The following is a 13509-nucleotide window of genomic DNA, read 5'->3' on the forward strand; positions in this document are numbered from 1 at the left end:
TGAAGACTCCAACAGCATAGGATAAAAACCTATGGTTTTGCTGAGATTTTTATTCTGCTCCAACAATGATGCCATGAAACCTCATGGTACACAGGTTAAGGGATTCAGAAAAGAAAGACTGAGCACAACATGTTATGTGGTTAAGGTAAAAAATTTTAAGCAAGAAGATGCAATTAATTAAATTCTGCCAAAATTAGGGCTATATAAGGCATGACTATCTTAATAAGGCAGAAAGTGTGTGACAAATTTTAGATTTATTATTACACATAATCACAGGGATATTAGGCAAGATAATAATATACTCAATTTTTACCATGCTAATGGATACAAGAAATGTAACATGATATTAATAAGCAAAAGATTAATGGGCCAGAAAATGAACACTGAGATTTGTGTAGCATCATACTTACCTGAGGTAGTTTTTTAGTCCGCTTGTTATTGTTTTATTGTCCCAAAGTTCCATATCAATGTCCATATCAGGAGGAGATTTAGGGGCTGGTAGAAATTTGAATTATGATTGTGTTACAGTTTGACTAACACACTAACTAGAAAAGCAGCAAAAGAGAAGCTAATAGATTAGTCATTTAGCTTGTGATTACTTATTAGCCAGATTAACTACCAATCTGATCAATCTGAATCTTTTAATCTCCGCCAAAGTATTAAGAAAAAATGAATTTAGCACTCATATTTAGTACCTGTAAACATTAACTATATGCACTGTATTAAAGTGGAAAGTAAGCCCAAGTCAACAGAGAATTACTAATGTATTTGGCTTAGACATTCAAACACAGGCATCAGAGAGCCAAATTAGCAAGAATAGTGAAAGACTAGAACAACTGTCTCTTAAACTGAGTTATGCTGTGTTACAGAACTAAGCTTTGGACCACTTCTGAAATATGCCAAACAGATACCAATAAATAGAACTTTAAAGCTGAAAGAAGACATGCATTTTATCAGTAATTTGCTCATATCAATGATTACATGCAGAAATTGAATACTAATACACAGAAGAAACTAGTTAGATCACTCATTTTAAGACTGCAAACTCAATTTAGCGGCAGTAAGTGCACATACAAAATTGTAAATATTATGACAAAATCTTCTGAGCACAGCAGTTAAGGCAAAAGGGACCACAGCGCACACACTGCACACTGACAAAGGTTCACTTCAGATACTTACAAAATATGGTATTCATCAGCTTTTGCACCTTGGAGTTTACACCACCTATTCTGTACAGCCCCAAGATTGTAATACCTACATTCAGAAAACAAGCACAATGAAAATAATGAAAATATGGTTATTTCAATATATGCTGATGCATCCTTTGTGTATGTTTTCAAAACACCTAAATGTGTTTATGGAAAATTGTACAATTACATTCGTGAGTACTGCTTTACCCTACTGAATTCTCTTCTGGGATATTAACAACTGCATTCCACTGAATCCATACCATACTATACACTAATCATAATTTTACATTAACAGAACCCTTTTGCATAGAAATGACCCATATTAGCAAACAACAAGGAGATGGCTGAGAAAGGTGAAAAATAAGACCCCAAAGCAGTCATAAAACACATTACATGTTAACAAGTTTATCTTACCTAGACTTCAGTAGAATTACTATGCATCTGTATTTGCTTCGAACATCATCCCTTCCAATTAAGATTTGATTGACATTTATAGGAGAAATTATTGTACCCAAAATAAAATCATATACTGTTTACTGTTGAAACACTGCAGTTGAGAATTTATATGTTATGCATGGATCCCCATGCAAAATAGAGACAGTCAAGTCCCAATTTACCCATAAGATTCAATTGTTGGGGTTTTTTTAATAGCACAGATACTAATTACAAATAATGTTTAAAGTGAGACATTCACAACACATTATTTCATTATGCCAGTGATGATAATTTTATTGTTTTTAACTGCCTTTTAAAATCAGCAAGACTTAAAATTCTTCCCTTCTCCCCACTTCAGGTCTTACCATTTAAAAATTGTCCACTTTTCCTTTGAAAACAACATTCCAAAGTCTGATCTCACTTAAGGTAACCTAGGTGTTTTGTTTTGAAACTCCCCCCCACCCCACCCCGAAAAAAATGTAAGCTCTGAGTCAGCAGTGATTCAAAAGCTACATAACATTGTTACCTAAGAAACTGAATTCATGTTGAGCTCAATGTTGCACAGAGACCACACAGCTTTTGGATTAGAAGAGTTGCATGCTGACAGTTCAGTGCATGGACAAGAAAAGGTTACCTCTTTCTATGGAAGGTGATACAGCCATACTCCTTCATTTATAAGTGGATAATTAAAAATTTGCTGTGAGTTGCAAGATATTACCTCATCAGTAGAGTGATTATTATTTTCTTTTTGTACATTTCCACTACCAAAAATGAGTTTCTAAACATTTAAAAAATTGATAAACCATGTGCAAAATGAGTGAATAAAATTACAGGAGTTATGCTCTGCAAAAAAGATGTTCCAGCAGAGAGTATTCATGCCACTTTTTGGTCTTCAGGTTTCACGCCAGAAACCAAAGCTGGGAGCTGAGACTCCCCATAGTTTTACGACGATAAAGCACAATTAGGTGCCCACAAATTAAAGACTAAAAATGTGTGCAATTGTGTATTAAGCTGTCTAAACAACATGAAATTACAGAAAATGTTTAAAAAAACAACTTAAATGATACGTTAAGAACTGTTGTTGGAACTTGTGGTAACAGTTTTAAGTGTAAAGCAGACAGATAAAATGTGAAAAGTACAAACCAAATGATGGACACACTCCAAAGCACAGCTGTAAAACATGTAGAATTAATCAAAGTAATAGTCAAGAAAAAATACTCATAATAATCTAATACATAATTTGTGATTTAATACACACCTCTTGTTTCTACAGCATGAATACATTTCCTGACAAAGTTGAAGCCTGCTTCATTTAAGAACACTATAAAAAGAAGACAAAAAAGGTAATTGTTTCCTAACTTATCAATACACAAAATCTCCATGTTTAGCTACATTCACGTTAGTCAAAAAGAACTGATACACATTTATCCACGAGATTATGATTGCTATTTACTCTGGAGAGCAAGTCTTATGAGGAGCGGCTGAGGGAACTGGGGTTGTTTAGTCTGGAGAAAAGGAGGCTGAGGGGAGACCTTATCACTCTCTACAACTACTTGAAAGGAGGTTGTAGTGAGGTGGGGGTTGGTCTCTTCTCCCAAGTAACAAGAGATAGGACAAGAGGAGATGGCCTCAAATTGCACCAGGGGAGGTTTAGCTTGGATATTAGGAAAAAATTCTTCACTGAAGGGGTTATGAAGCATTGGAACAGGCTGCCCAGAGAAGTGGTGGAGTCACCATCCCTGGAGGGATTTAAAAGATGTGTAGATGTGGCACTTAGGGACATGGTTTAGTGGTGGACTTGGCAGTGTTAGGTTTACGGTTGGAATCAATGATCTTAAGGGTCTTTTCCAACCTAAATGATTCTGTGATTCTATATAGGGATATTATCTCAACACACTGTCATGTATCTACATTTAGGTGTACAGACTACTGAAATTTTTACAGATTTGTTAAATATATTTTAGCTTTGGAGCCAATCAAATTTTCTTCCAATTTGTGTTTGATAGTAATACAGAAATTGAAGGCTTTCTCACAGTTTACATAGCTTAGGATGTGCTTTTGTGTAGCCCGATCATGTTATCCAACAGTTATTTCATAGCAACAGAAAGAAAATGTAAAATAATTAATTTCTCCCTCATACACACATCTAGAAACCAGGACAGTACAGAAATCTAGCAATATTTGATAACTACATAAATGAAGAGCTTACTTTCTTCCTTCTTGCTAATAATGGCTGGCAGTGTGTAGATCTGTAAAAAAAACCAAAACAGGTCAATGTTTGTGCTTTAAATTCTTTATTGCCAGGTTTGTTGGTAGTTGCAACATGCTGTGTATTAGCTTGCTGGTAGGTGAAAGCCAACCTTGCCTTTCAGCTTGACGTTTACCCCCACAGCACTCACCCAAGTTAACAGCCCTATGGTAGGATAGACACCTAAAATTTGTTAGAAGTCAGATTTGCAGACTCCAAATGGGTTAAATTTCAATACAAGTACTGATCTAATTTCTGTACTGTTTCAGTCAAACAAGAAGCTTGTAAAAACACCCATCTATCTCATAAAACCATTTTTTTTCCCCTTGGATACAGGTCTGGCATCACCTTCATTCAGTGACTATTTTAAGAGGAGGTTAATAGTGGGAAGAAATCTCAGACAAGCCTGTCTCTTAGTAGCTTTCAACACATTTTTATGCTCTCTGCAGTGCCTTTCAAGATGGTGCTAATTGTTTACTCCATGACACTGCTCAAAAGATGGTTAGTCTTTATCAGTGCAGAAACTACCACTTCACAAATGTTATCTGAACCATGAATCCTATTAGACAATACACTATCATATTACTTAAACATTAAGTAACTTAACATAAAATAATAATATATAAATAAAGGCTTAAATTCACTAATAGTTCTGCTTTTCTACTTTGTACCTATCTTCAACTGTGTACTTGTGATAGTGTCTCACAAAGAACAGAACTGTATTTGCCTGTACTGTAACAGAGTATCTGAAATGCATACTAGGTTCTTTCTTTAATATGTGTGCCATAAAACTGTAAAAAGAAAAGAAAATGAAAAAATATCCTTACTGGTTCCTTGCCATCCATAGCTTCAAGCCAAAGTTTTCGGTTGGATTCTGAAAAAGCTTGCAGTGTGATGATTCCAGGTCTGTCAAAAACATACACATACACTGAAGTTACTAATTTCTTTTTCTTAAACAGTATCCAAAGTCAGAATCCATTTGTATATGGACACGAAGTGAATACATAAAAGACAGAGGGAAGTTAATGAAAGCTTCTGTCATAATACAATAACTTTGAGCTAGATTTAAAAACAGGTTTGTTTTTTAGAAGTTCGGTATGGCAACATGTAATTTTAGATGCCAAGTCCTAAGTGCTCCAAGCCTCCAATAGGTGTTAGGCACCTCCATATTGCAAGATGAGTTATACACCTGTAAATGGGATCCCATACAACCCATTTTTCAGTGGGGAGATGCTTAGGGTGGAAAACTTAAGGGCAAGATAGATCAGCTCAATTTGACTAAATATGTCCATGCCTGAGCTAGTTATCTACATTCCTTTAATAGCAAATGAAGTAGGTACTTTTAATCTGAAAGTCATATCCCAAAATAGACATCCAAAGTCAGTCAAAAGAAATGTGCCCTAAAATGGTTGCCTAAAAAGAGTGCTTTGAGATAGTATCTCAAGTCTGAAGCTGTAAAGCCAATTGAGCTGAGTACTGTCATGGTGCAGGATTTTTTTTTATTTGAGAGGACTCAAAAAATTAGTTCTTTCTACTGGCTGTGCTTTAACCGCTATGAAAGAAGTTTAAAAAGTGGCATATCCTCTCTGTTGATGAAGCTTTGACATTGTTCAGAAAAAGAGTCATGGGAACCAGTGAAGGGATGAGGGAGCCAACTTCTATCTTTGTTCCTGGAATAATTATATGAACAGGTGTGTAAATACAAAGAATTAGTCTCTATTTGTGATCATGGGCAAATGAGTTCTTTAAGAAATGCTATGCAATTAATTCACTGATTTGCCAACATAGAATGCCCATCAGAGTCCATTTAAAAAGTGCTGCTGCCACACCAGCGTAACATGTAACTGCTCAAAACTTTCAGCAGACTGTCTAAAACTGATTTTTCTATGGTAGGTTCACAAATAAAGGACACTATAGTTTTTACTAGGTATTTATCTTCCACCATAGAAATAAATAACCAAACAACCACCACCCTTGCTCACGTCTCCAAGAGACCTACACTGTCACCTTGCATTTAAAAAGCATTCAAGAAAGCAACTGGACAATATAAATATCAAAATGTGTGTTCACGCACATACACCAAACCATTCAAGGAGGAGTAAGCCCTGCCTTTATACATAAAGATGCCAGGTGGAATATTTTGTTTGCTATCTACTATCACAAGAGTAAAAAGATACAGTTAATCCAGGTTAAGATGTATAATTGTTTTTCTATTTTCTTAAAGTCTAAGTTTATTTCCATTTTAATATTCCATCTTGCTACCTACCCACAGATTCTTATTTAGGAATTTTTCTCTCAAAAGCATTTTAGAAACAGAAACTGATTGTTTTTTTCTTCTTTCTCTTGTGACTACTGCTTAATATTCCATGTATACTTATAGTCCCTTGGTCAGCATGTACAGAAAGAACAGAAATTTCTGAGTGCCATTTTACTTCAGGTTTAGAGATACATGCTTTTAGCTCTGAGTTTCTGATTTAATCTGTTGTCCAAGTTAGCAGTCATTGTATAGCATGTTTTAACACTGAAATATCTAAGACTATAATCCCTGTATATTAGTTTCCTAAAAAAAAAACCCAAAAACCAAAACCAAAAAAACCAAACAAACCCCAAAAACCCAAATCAGCTCCAATACTTTTTGAACTAACTTCATCTCTAGTTACTGAAATAGTTGGTAATTTCTCAGACATTAAAATTACATTCAAGGTGAAACACACTTTTTGATGTTACCTTTTTATATAGCTCCAGTACAAATAAGATGGTGTAACCTCTAGAATGGTTTTCACAAGAAGTCTGAGCTGAATGGAGGTGTGAAAAACACCTAAGTAAATTTTAAATTAATTATGTCAATTGGAAGGGCTCACAGTGTGTTCTCCATTAGTTGTTCACAAGGGTTTCTTTCAGTTAACATGGTTCTTTCATGAAATGAGATGTGCTCATCAGTCTGCCCGGTTTTCCGATGTTTTAATAAAATAATATTTTATATAACATTTCATACAATGTTGCATATAATAATGCAAGGAGAGAATTAGCTCTGTGGGATAAGGTGTTTGGAGACAGAAGTCACCCATAAAATCTCACAACAAAATTTTGAAGACTGGTGTAGCTGCACATTTTTAAAAAGAGGTCTTTCATGATGAAAAATCATACCCCACACCCTCACATTAGTAAGGAAACTTATCTTTTACTAGTGTCAATTACTTTTAAAGTTTTTCTGTATTTTGTAGGTGATGTCCAACATTATACTGCAAGTAAACATTATTAAGTTTTGAATTTAAATTTAGTTCAAATGTAATCATTATCACAGTCTTTTTGAATCCTCAGTATTCCAGTACTGTGTTTATATTTATATGAACTCGCTCACATTCTTAGTCGTTACAGACATCAGTAACAGCCACTGCATTTTCTCCTTCTTAGGAGAAACCCAAGTTTTGCCAACATGACATTCAGAAGAAATAAATGTTACCCTTGTATATGAACTGCCACCAAATATTTCTAGGTATTTCATTGTCTATTTATCTCCTCTGCTAACTTGTATGAAAATTCACTACTTCCCTGCTGAATACCAAATCAATTGGAAAAGTGAACTTTTTATCACCCTGTGAAAGTTAGATCGTTACAACAATGACCAAGTAACTGTGTATTTCACTCCCCTTTCAATCTTCTGTCCAAGTTTCCAGAATGCCTTTAACTTATAGGCCATGCACATTTGTAATCAATCAAAATACCCCAAAGGAATAAATGGTATGCAGAAAATGCCTATAACTCTCTCTTTGATGAGATCTCGAAGAACTGCGGATGGAACTAATTGTTCTGTGCAATTTTATTGAACTGTGGACATTCTAGTAGACTAAGGGAGAGAAAAGGGACAACACTCACTTGTGAATATGTTACAACGGTACTGCCACGGATGTGTCTAATAAATGCAATTCTACTTAGAAACAACTACCAATTTCGAACTCAACCTGTCAATTCAAGCTTAGGAGCTTTCAAGAGACCAATTAATGTCAACACTTGTTCATATCAAATTTCTATTTCTTAAACTTGAACTCACTCAGAAGTGTATTTGACAAAAATAATGTATTATATTTGAAAGTACCAAAGTATCCTCAAAATTATAATGTAAATACAGCAGTTTTGAATGGAATTTAAAATCACAGTAACAGTCATAAAATATTTCTTAAAAGAACGACTACAATAGTCAGTCTATTTATCATATTTTAAGGGAAAAATTAATTCAATATTTCTTTTTATTCTAAAGCTTAAATAAAAAACTTTTACAAAATACTGTGTATGTACACTTGAAATACAGAAAAGCTGTTTTCATCTATCTTATATAATTATAACATCCATGAATAAGTAAAAAAAAAATAATTGTAGAAGTAATTTTCAAAAAAGAAAAATGACGTGCTATCATACATTTCTGAAAGAAATAGAGATTGGTACAGAATGTGCTTATTAATAAGTAATTTAAAAAATATTTATGATCCGTTCCTAAAAGAGGGTAGTCAGTTGTGCTTCAGGTTCTGTAAGAATCCATCTTCTATCTGTATGCAAACATAATGTAGTTAAGACAATACATATGCTCAAAAAATAGGTGTGAACAAGTAAGTACTAAGTCTTGAAAGCCTAGTTTGTCTGGATACAAGCATATTAAGAAATACATTGGTTGCAAGTGCTTCTATTTTTAATTATTTCCAATTTGTTAACACAATGAAAAAAATTCAAACCTCTCAAATACTTCAATATCGAAACAGAAACGTTTGTCAATTGAATCTGTCTTTCTCCTGATGCAAGATTTTAGCTTGAATATTTCTGGTGAGCTTGTGACAAGGCCATTCTATAAAAAAAACCAAAACAAAATTAGCACAGGCAATATGCTGATATACCTTGGCTCGAGATCTTAAATTTAACTGTATGAACAGTCCAAAGAACATCTCTTAAGATAGGGATTAAAATTATTTAGGAACATATACAATAATTTCTCTGTATATAAAGTAAGATTACAGTTAATAGCTTTCTGTCACATATTTCTTATTTAATCATTATATTTCAGAAAACTCCCTAAATTCAAAAGTTTACAAACATCTGCATATATAACTTGATTATATGTTACATGTTAGAATGACTATCATATAATTGTCAAGTTTCACATGTAGATAAAAAGATTTCTAAAGAATAAAGCTGACTAACTCCTAGTTCTGGCCACCATCGTGAGGCCAAACTCTATGAAGTTGGAAAGGCTGATGCAATTACAGGGGAGTTTCTAAGGAATGGGAGAAAGCAAATGTCGCTCCTGCCTTCAAGAAGAGAAAGGAAGAAGATATAGAACCATAGAATCATTCAGGTTGAGAAAGACCTTTAGGATTGAGTCCAACAGCAAACGTAACACTGCCAAGTCCACCACTAAACTGTGTTGCTAAGTGCCACGTCTACATGTCTTTTAAATACCTCCAGGGACGGTGACTCCACCACTTCCCAGGGCAGCCTGTTCCAATGCTTGACAACCCTTTTGGTGAAGAAATTTTTCCCAATATCCAATCTAAACCTCCCCTGGTGCAAAATGAAGCCATTTCATCTTGTCCTGTGGGGAACTACTGGCCAGTCTGCATCACCTTGGTCCCTGGGAAGGTGATGAACTGAATAATCCTGGAAAGCATTTCCAAACGTATTAAGGATAGAAAGGTGACTGGAAGTAGGCAGCATGGATTTAATGAAGGGGAAATCATGCAGGATCAACTTGATAGCCCTCTACAATGTGATGGATGGCTCAGTGGATGATGGAAGAACAAAGAATATTGTTTATCTCAACTTTAGCCAGGCTTTCAACACTACATCCTACTACAGTAGGATGTTTCATACTACATCCTCATAGACAAACTGGTGAAGTACAGCATAGATGAACAGAGGTGGACAGACAGTGAGGTGGACTGAAAACTGGCTGAACTGCTGAGCTTACAGTGGAAGTCCAGCTGCAGCTGGTCACTAGTGGTACGCCCAAGGAATCACACTGAGGCCAGCACTGTTTAGGACGAATAGAAATAACCCCAGACACCAGAAGAAGATGGGCCTGACAGGGTGTAAAGCAGCTTGGCAGAAAAGGACCTGCAGGTCCTGGTGGGCAACAAGTTGACCATGGGTCAGCAATGTGCTCTTGCAGCAAAGGCGGCCAACAAGCCTGCTGGGCTGCCATCAAGCAAGGCATTGCCAGCAGGGCAAGGGACATGATCCTCACCCTCTCTGTTCAGCCGTGGTGAGACACATCTGGAGTGCTGTGTCCAGTATTGGGCTCCCCAGTACAAGACAGTGATGTACTACAGCAAGTCCAGCTAAGGGCTACCAAGGTGATTAAGGACTTGAAGTATCTGTCATATAAGGAGAGGTTGAGAGAGCTGGGACTGTTCAGTCTGAAGAAGGGGGATCATATCAGTGATGTATCTATAGATACTTGATGCAAAGCAGTAAAGAAGATGAGTCAGAGTCTTCTCAGTGGTGCCCAGTGAAACGGCAAGAGGCAGTGGGCACAAACTGAAATACAGGTAATTCCAACTGAACTTAAAAAAAAGCTTTTTTATGGTGGTCAAACACTGAAACGGGTTGCCCAGAAGTTGTGGGGTCTCCACCCTTGGTGATATCTAAAACCTGACTGGACACAGGCCTCGCTAACCTGCTCTAGTTGACCCTGTGTTGAGGTTAAACTAGAAGATCTACAGAGTTCCCTTGCAAACCTCATCCATTCTATGACTCTGTGCAAATGTGATTGATTTCCTATGAATTTGGAACCACCACATTAGAGAAGGTATTAAATATGTGGTTTATATATGTTTTAAAAGAAATATTTTTATTTAAATATTTATCTATGCTACGTAAGACATGCACTGCTTCATGTATGAAAACAGCCTTATGCTTTGTTCACCGCATTTTTTAACAGTTTCTGAATGCTTAATATAAAAGATGGAATATACAGTTCACATATGCATCCATGTATGTGCAACTCACCACTTTTCCACCAGATTTTGTTTCAGCTATACTCATTGTAAATGTTTTTGTTCCTTTATCGTAAGTGCAGTAATGTTTTACCCATGTAAATCCAAGCGGTCCTAGATTAAAAAGAGACAGTATTAAAAATAATCATTTTGGCTTTTTATCACTATTTTAGTTGGAGTTAGATAGAGCAGAGAAATGAAACAAAACAGCATCCACAGGTAGCCTACAAAATCAAAAACTCTCCTAATTTTTTTAATTTGAACAAGTTGTTCAGGTATAATTTTCGAGTATTGCAGCTTGATAAAGTTGCCCAACAAAGTTCCAGCAGACTGATTTTCTTTGGCAACTGGATGGGTAACAGCTTTTTACTAGGGTAAACAGGCAGAAGACAGGCAAGATCCGGAGGATTTTTCTGCCTAGGAAATACAGGTGAAAATTTTATCAACCCAAGTGAAGCACAAGGATTCAGTATTACATCCTTTCTCTGAGGGAAACCTTGAAGTCTGGTATTAGATCCAGAAAATTGGACAAAGTCATGAAGTCAGAGTGCATTTCCCTTTACTTTCAGAGTTCTTGTCACAGGTAACAAATGCTGTTGGTAGTATCATAGAAAGGCTATTCTTCTGTCTGTTACCTTAAGGGAGTGGGTAAAATGGCATAGGCTCAGAGACAGATTTAACCTTACATAGTTGAACACTTACAGGTGATTTCACTACATGAAAGGAAAGGAACAGTGCACTCTAAAACAGTAGTGGTGTAGAGATGGGGGATAAAATGCTGGCTGGCACCTTCAGCAAGAAACATTGGCCTTTTATGCCTTGGAATGGGTCCTGCTGGGGAAGAGGTAGCTGTAACAGTGGCACACAACTGACTGTGTCCACAAACCGACAATTGCACACACTCACAATAGCAAAATATAATATCCTTAGGGATTCACTAGCCTTCGATTTAGATAGCCATACATGAAATCTACAGCAATCCCCAAGTAAGTGGATGTATGCCCTATCCCGGAGAGGTCACACCACACTACTCCTTAATCCCGCTACAAAGTATAGGATCTCTGATGCAGAAGATGTTTTCACTCCTGGATTACCCAGAGCTTTGCTCAGGCATTGCTGTGAACGTTTAGTGAATCTAAACACAAAACCCTCTTGAGCTTAAGCTCAATGGTATTTTAAACTTCATCTGCTAACCTAGCTTAGATAACAGGTATTTATAATGTGTTCTTTGCTGTGAGGGCATGGAGTAAATCCTCCCACCATTTCCCTGATTCTCTCCACATCCTAGATGTACAGCTAAGATGGGTGGTGCACTGCAGAGGACAGGATAATTCAGTTTTTTTGCAGTGTGACTGCTCCCCCTTGGGCCAGAACATTATGGCTATAACTGCACTGGTTAATAAGCAGTGCTGGCAGCATTCACAATGACTAGGTAACACATAGTCAATAGGTAACTTGGAAAAAACTTTTTAATTTTTGAGGATAGGAAATTTAGCACAGGGGGTGGAATACTCTGTGCAAGCTTGTCTCAGTAGCAGAGTAGAGCCCCATTTATTTTACTAGCATTGACACGCTTCTGGGTACTCAGCTGCAGAGACCAATGGCTGTGTGAAGAGGTACCAAGAAGGAAAAGCATTTCTTTCCTCTTGGACAGCATTATGCTTCAGAGTCTGGCATTCAAACATGGCTTCTCTCTGCAGAGCCATCACAAATGTAAGTGCCAAATACATCTATCTATCTATATATATAGACATAATGCAATATTGTAACTACTGTGTAAATTCAGAATAGGAAATGACTAGATGATACTTTCAACCCACATGTGATTTTCCAATTCATTTCAATGGCAGTTACTCATGGGAAAAATATGATACTGATTTTTTCAAAGTACAGTATACCTGGACCTTTTAATTCTTTTTAGAATGAAAGAGCTCTGAGTTAAAAAAAAGAAGTATTTTAAGGGTTTTGTGTTTGGGTTGTTTTTTAAAATGTAAACAGCTAAATAAAAATGGAAGGTGTTAAAAAGAAACCTAGTAGTTTTGCTATAGATACAATGGCTTTGCCTTCTAAATGTAGCCTTCCACAAAGGTGGTATATATACAAGAGATTGCATCAGTCATGTCAGTCGGATGTCTGGCAATCCAGAACTGTAGATGTGGAAATTTACATGGTCTGTTATGCCAATTCGGAAGAAGTTCTCCCATTGCTTGCATTTTGCAGGAAAGCAACGTCATGAATTGAAAAGTCAACTGGTCACCCACCCTCAGAACTTAGCTGTTCTGTTCCTATATTTTAACTTGTTTTCACTTAGCAAAACAAAATCTATAATTATTCTAAATCAATTTTTCCTCTAATGTCATTTCATTAACTCTTTTAGCATGTATACAGATGAGCACTCTCAAAGCAGTTTTAGAGGAGTTTAGAAGTCACCTGTTTCTCATTAAAAAATTGTAGCCAGACACCTACATTGCAACTTTAAGTCTGTTACTCATGACCGTCCATCTGAATGAAAACAATTTATGGTCTACTGCCATTTAAAAAAACCCCCCAAACCAAAACATATTTACCACCGTGCATATCAGTAATAAATATATACAGGATTTACTCTCAAGAATAGCAAACATTTAACCCAGTTGCACATAATTTGACAAGA

General features: G+C 36.2%; 1 protein-coding gene across 1 annotated transcript in view; it reads right to left on the reverse strand.

Annotated features, from left to right (window-relative positions):
- The window catches only part of ARHGAP42 (Rho GTPase activating protein 42), a 182432-nt gene that overhangs the window by 24038 nt on the left and 144885 nt on the right, over window positions 1–13509 (reverse strand). Inside the window, exons 9-15 of the mRNA XM_010578259.1 lie at window positions 10870–10970; window positions 8601–8710; window positions 4701–4779; window positions 3835–3874; window positions 2884–2946; window positions 1180–1254; window positions 411–495 (exon numbers count right to left, since the gene is read on the reverse strand). Coding sequence (XP_010576561.1) covers window positions 411–495; window positions 1180–1254; window positions 2884–2946; window positions 3835–3874; window positions 4701–4779; window positions 8601–8710; window positions 10870–10970 — 553 coding nt within the window. The remainder of the gene's footprint in view (window positions 1–410; window positions 496–1179; window positions 1255–2883; window positions 2947–3834; window positions 3875–4700; window positions 4780–8600; window positions 8711–10869; window positions 10971–13509) is intronic.

This window comes from Haliaeetus leucocephalus, unplaced genomic scaffold, assembly GCF_000737465.1.
Source record: "Haliaeetus leucocephalus isolate CR32 unplaced genomic scaffold, Haliaeetus_leucocephalus-4.0 Scaffold616, whole genome shotgun sequence".
Taxonomy (NCBI): Eukaryota; Metazoa; Chordata; class Aves; order Accipitriformes; family Accipitridae; genus Haliaeetus; species Haliaeetus leucocephalus.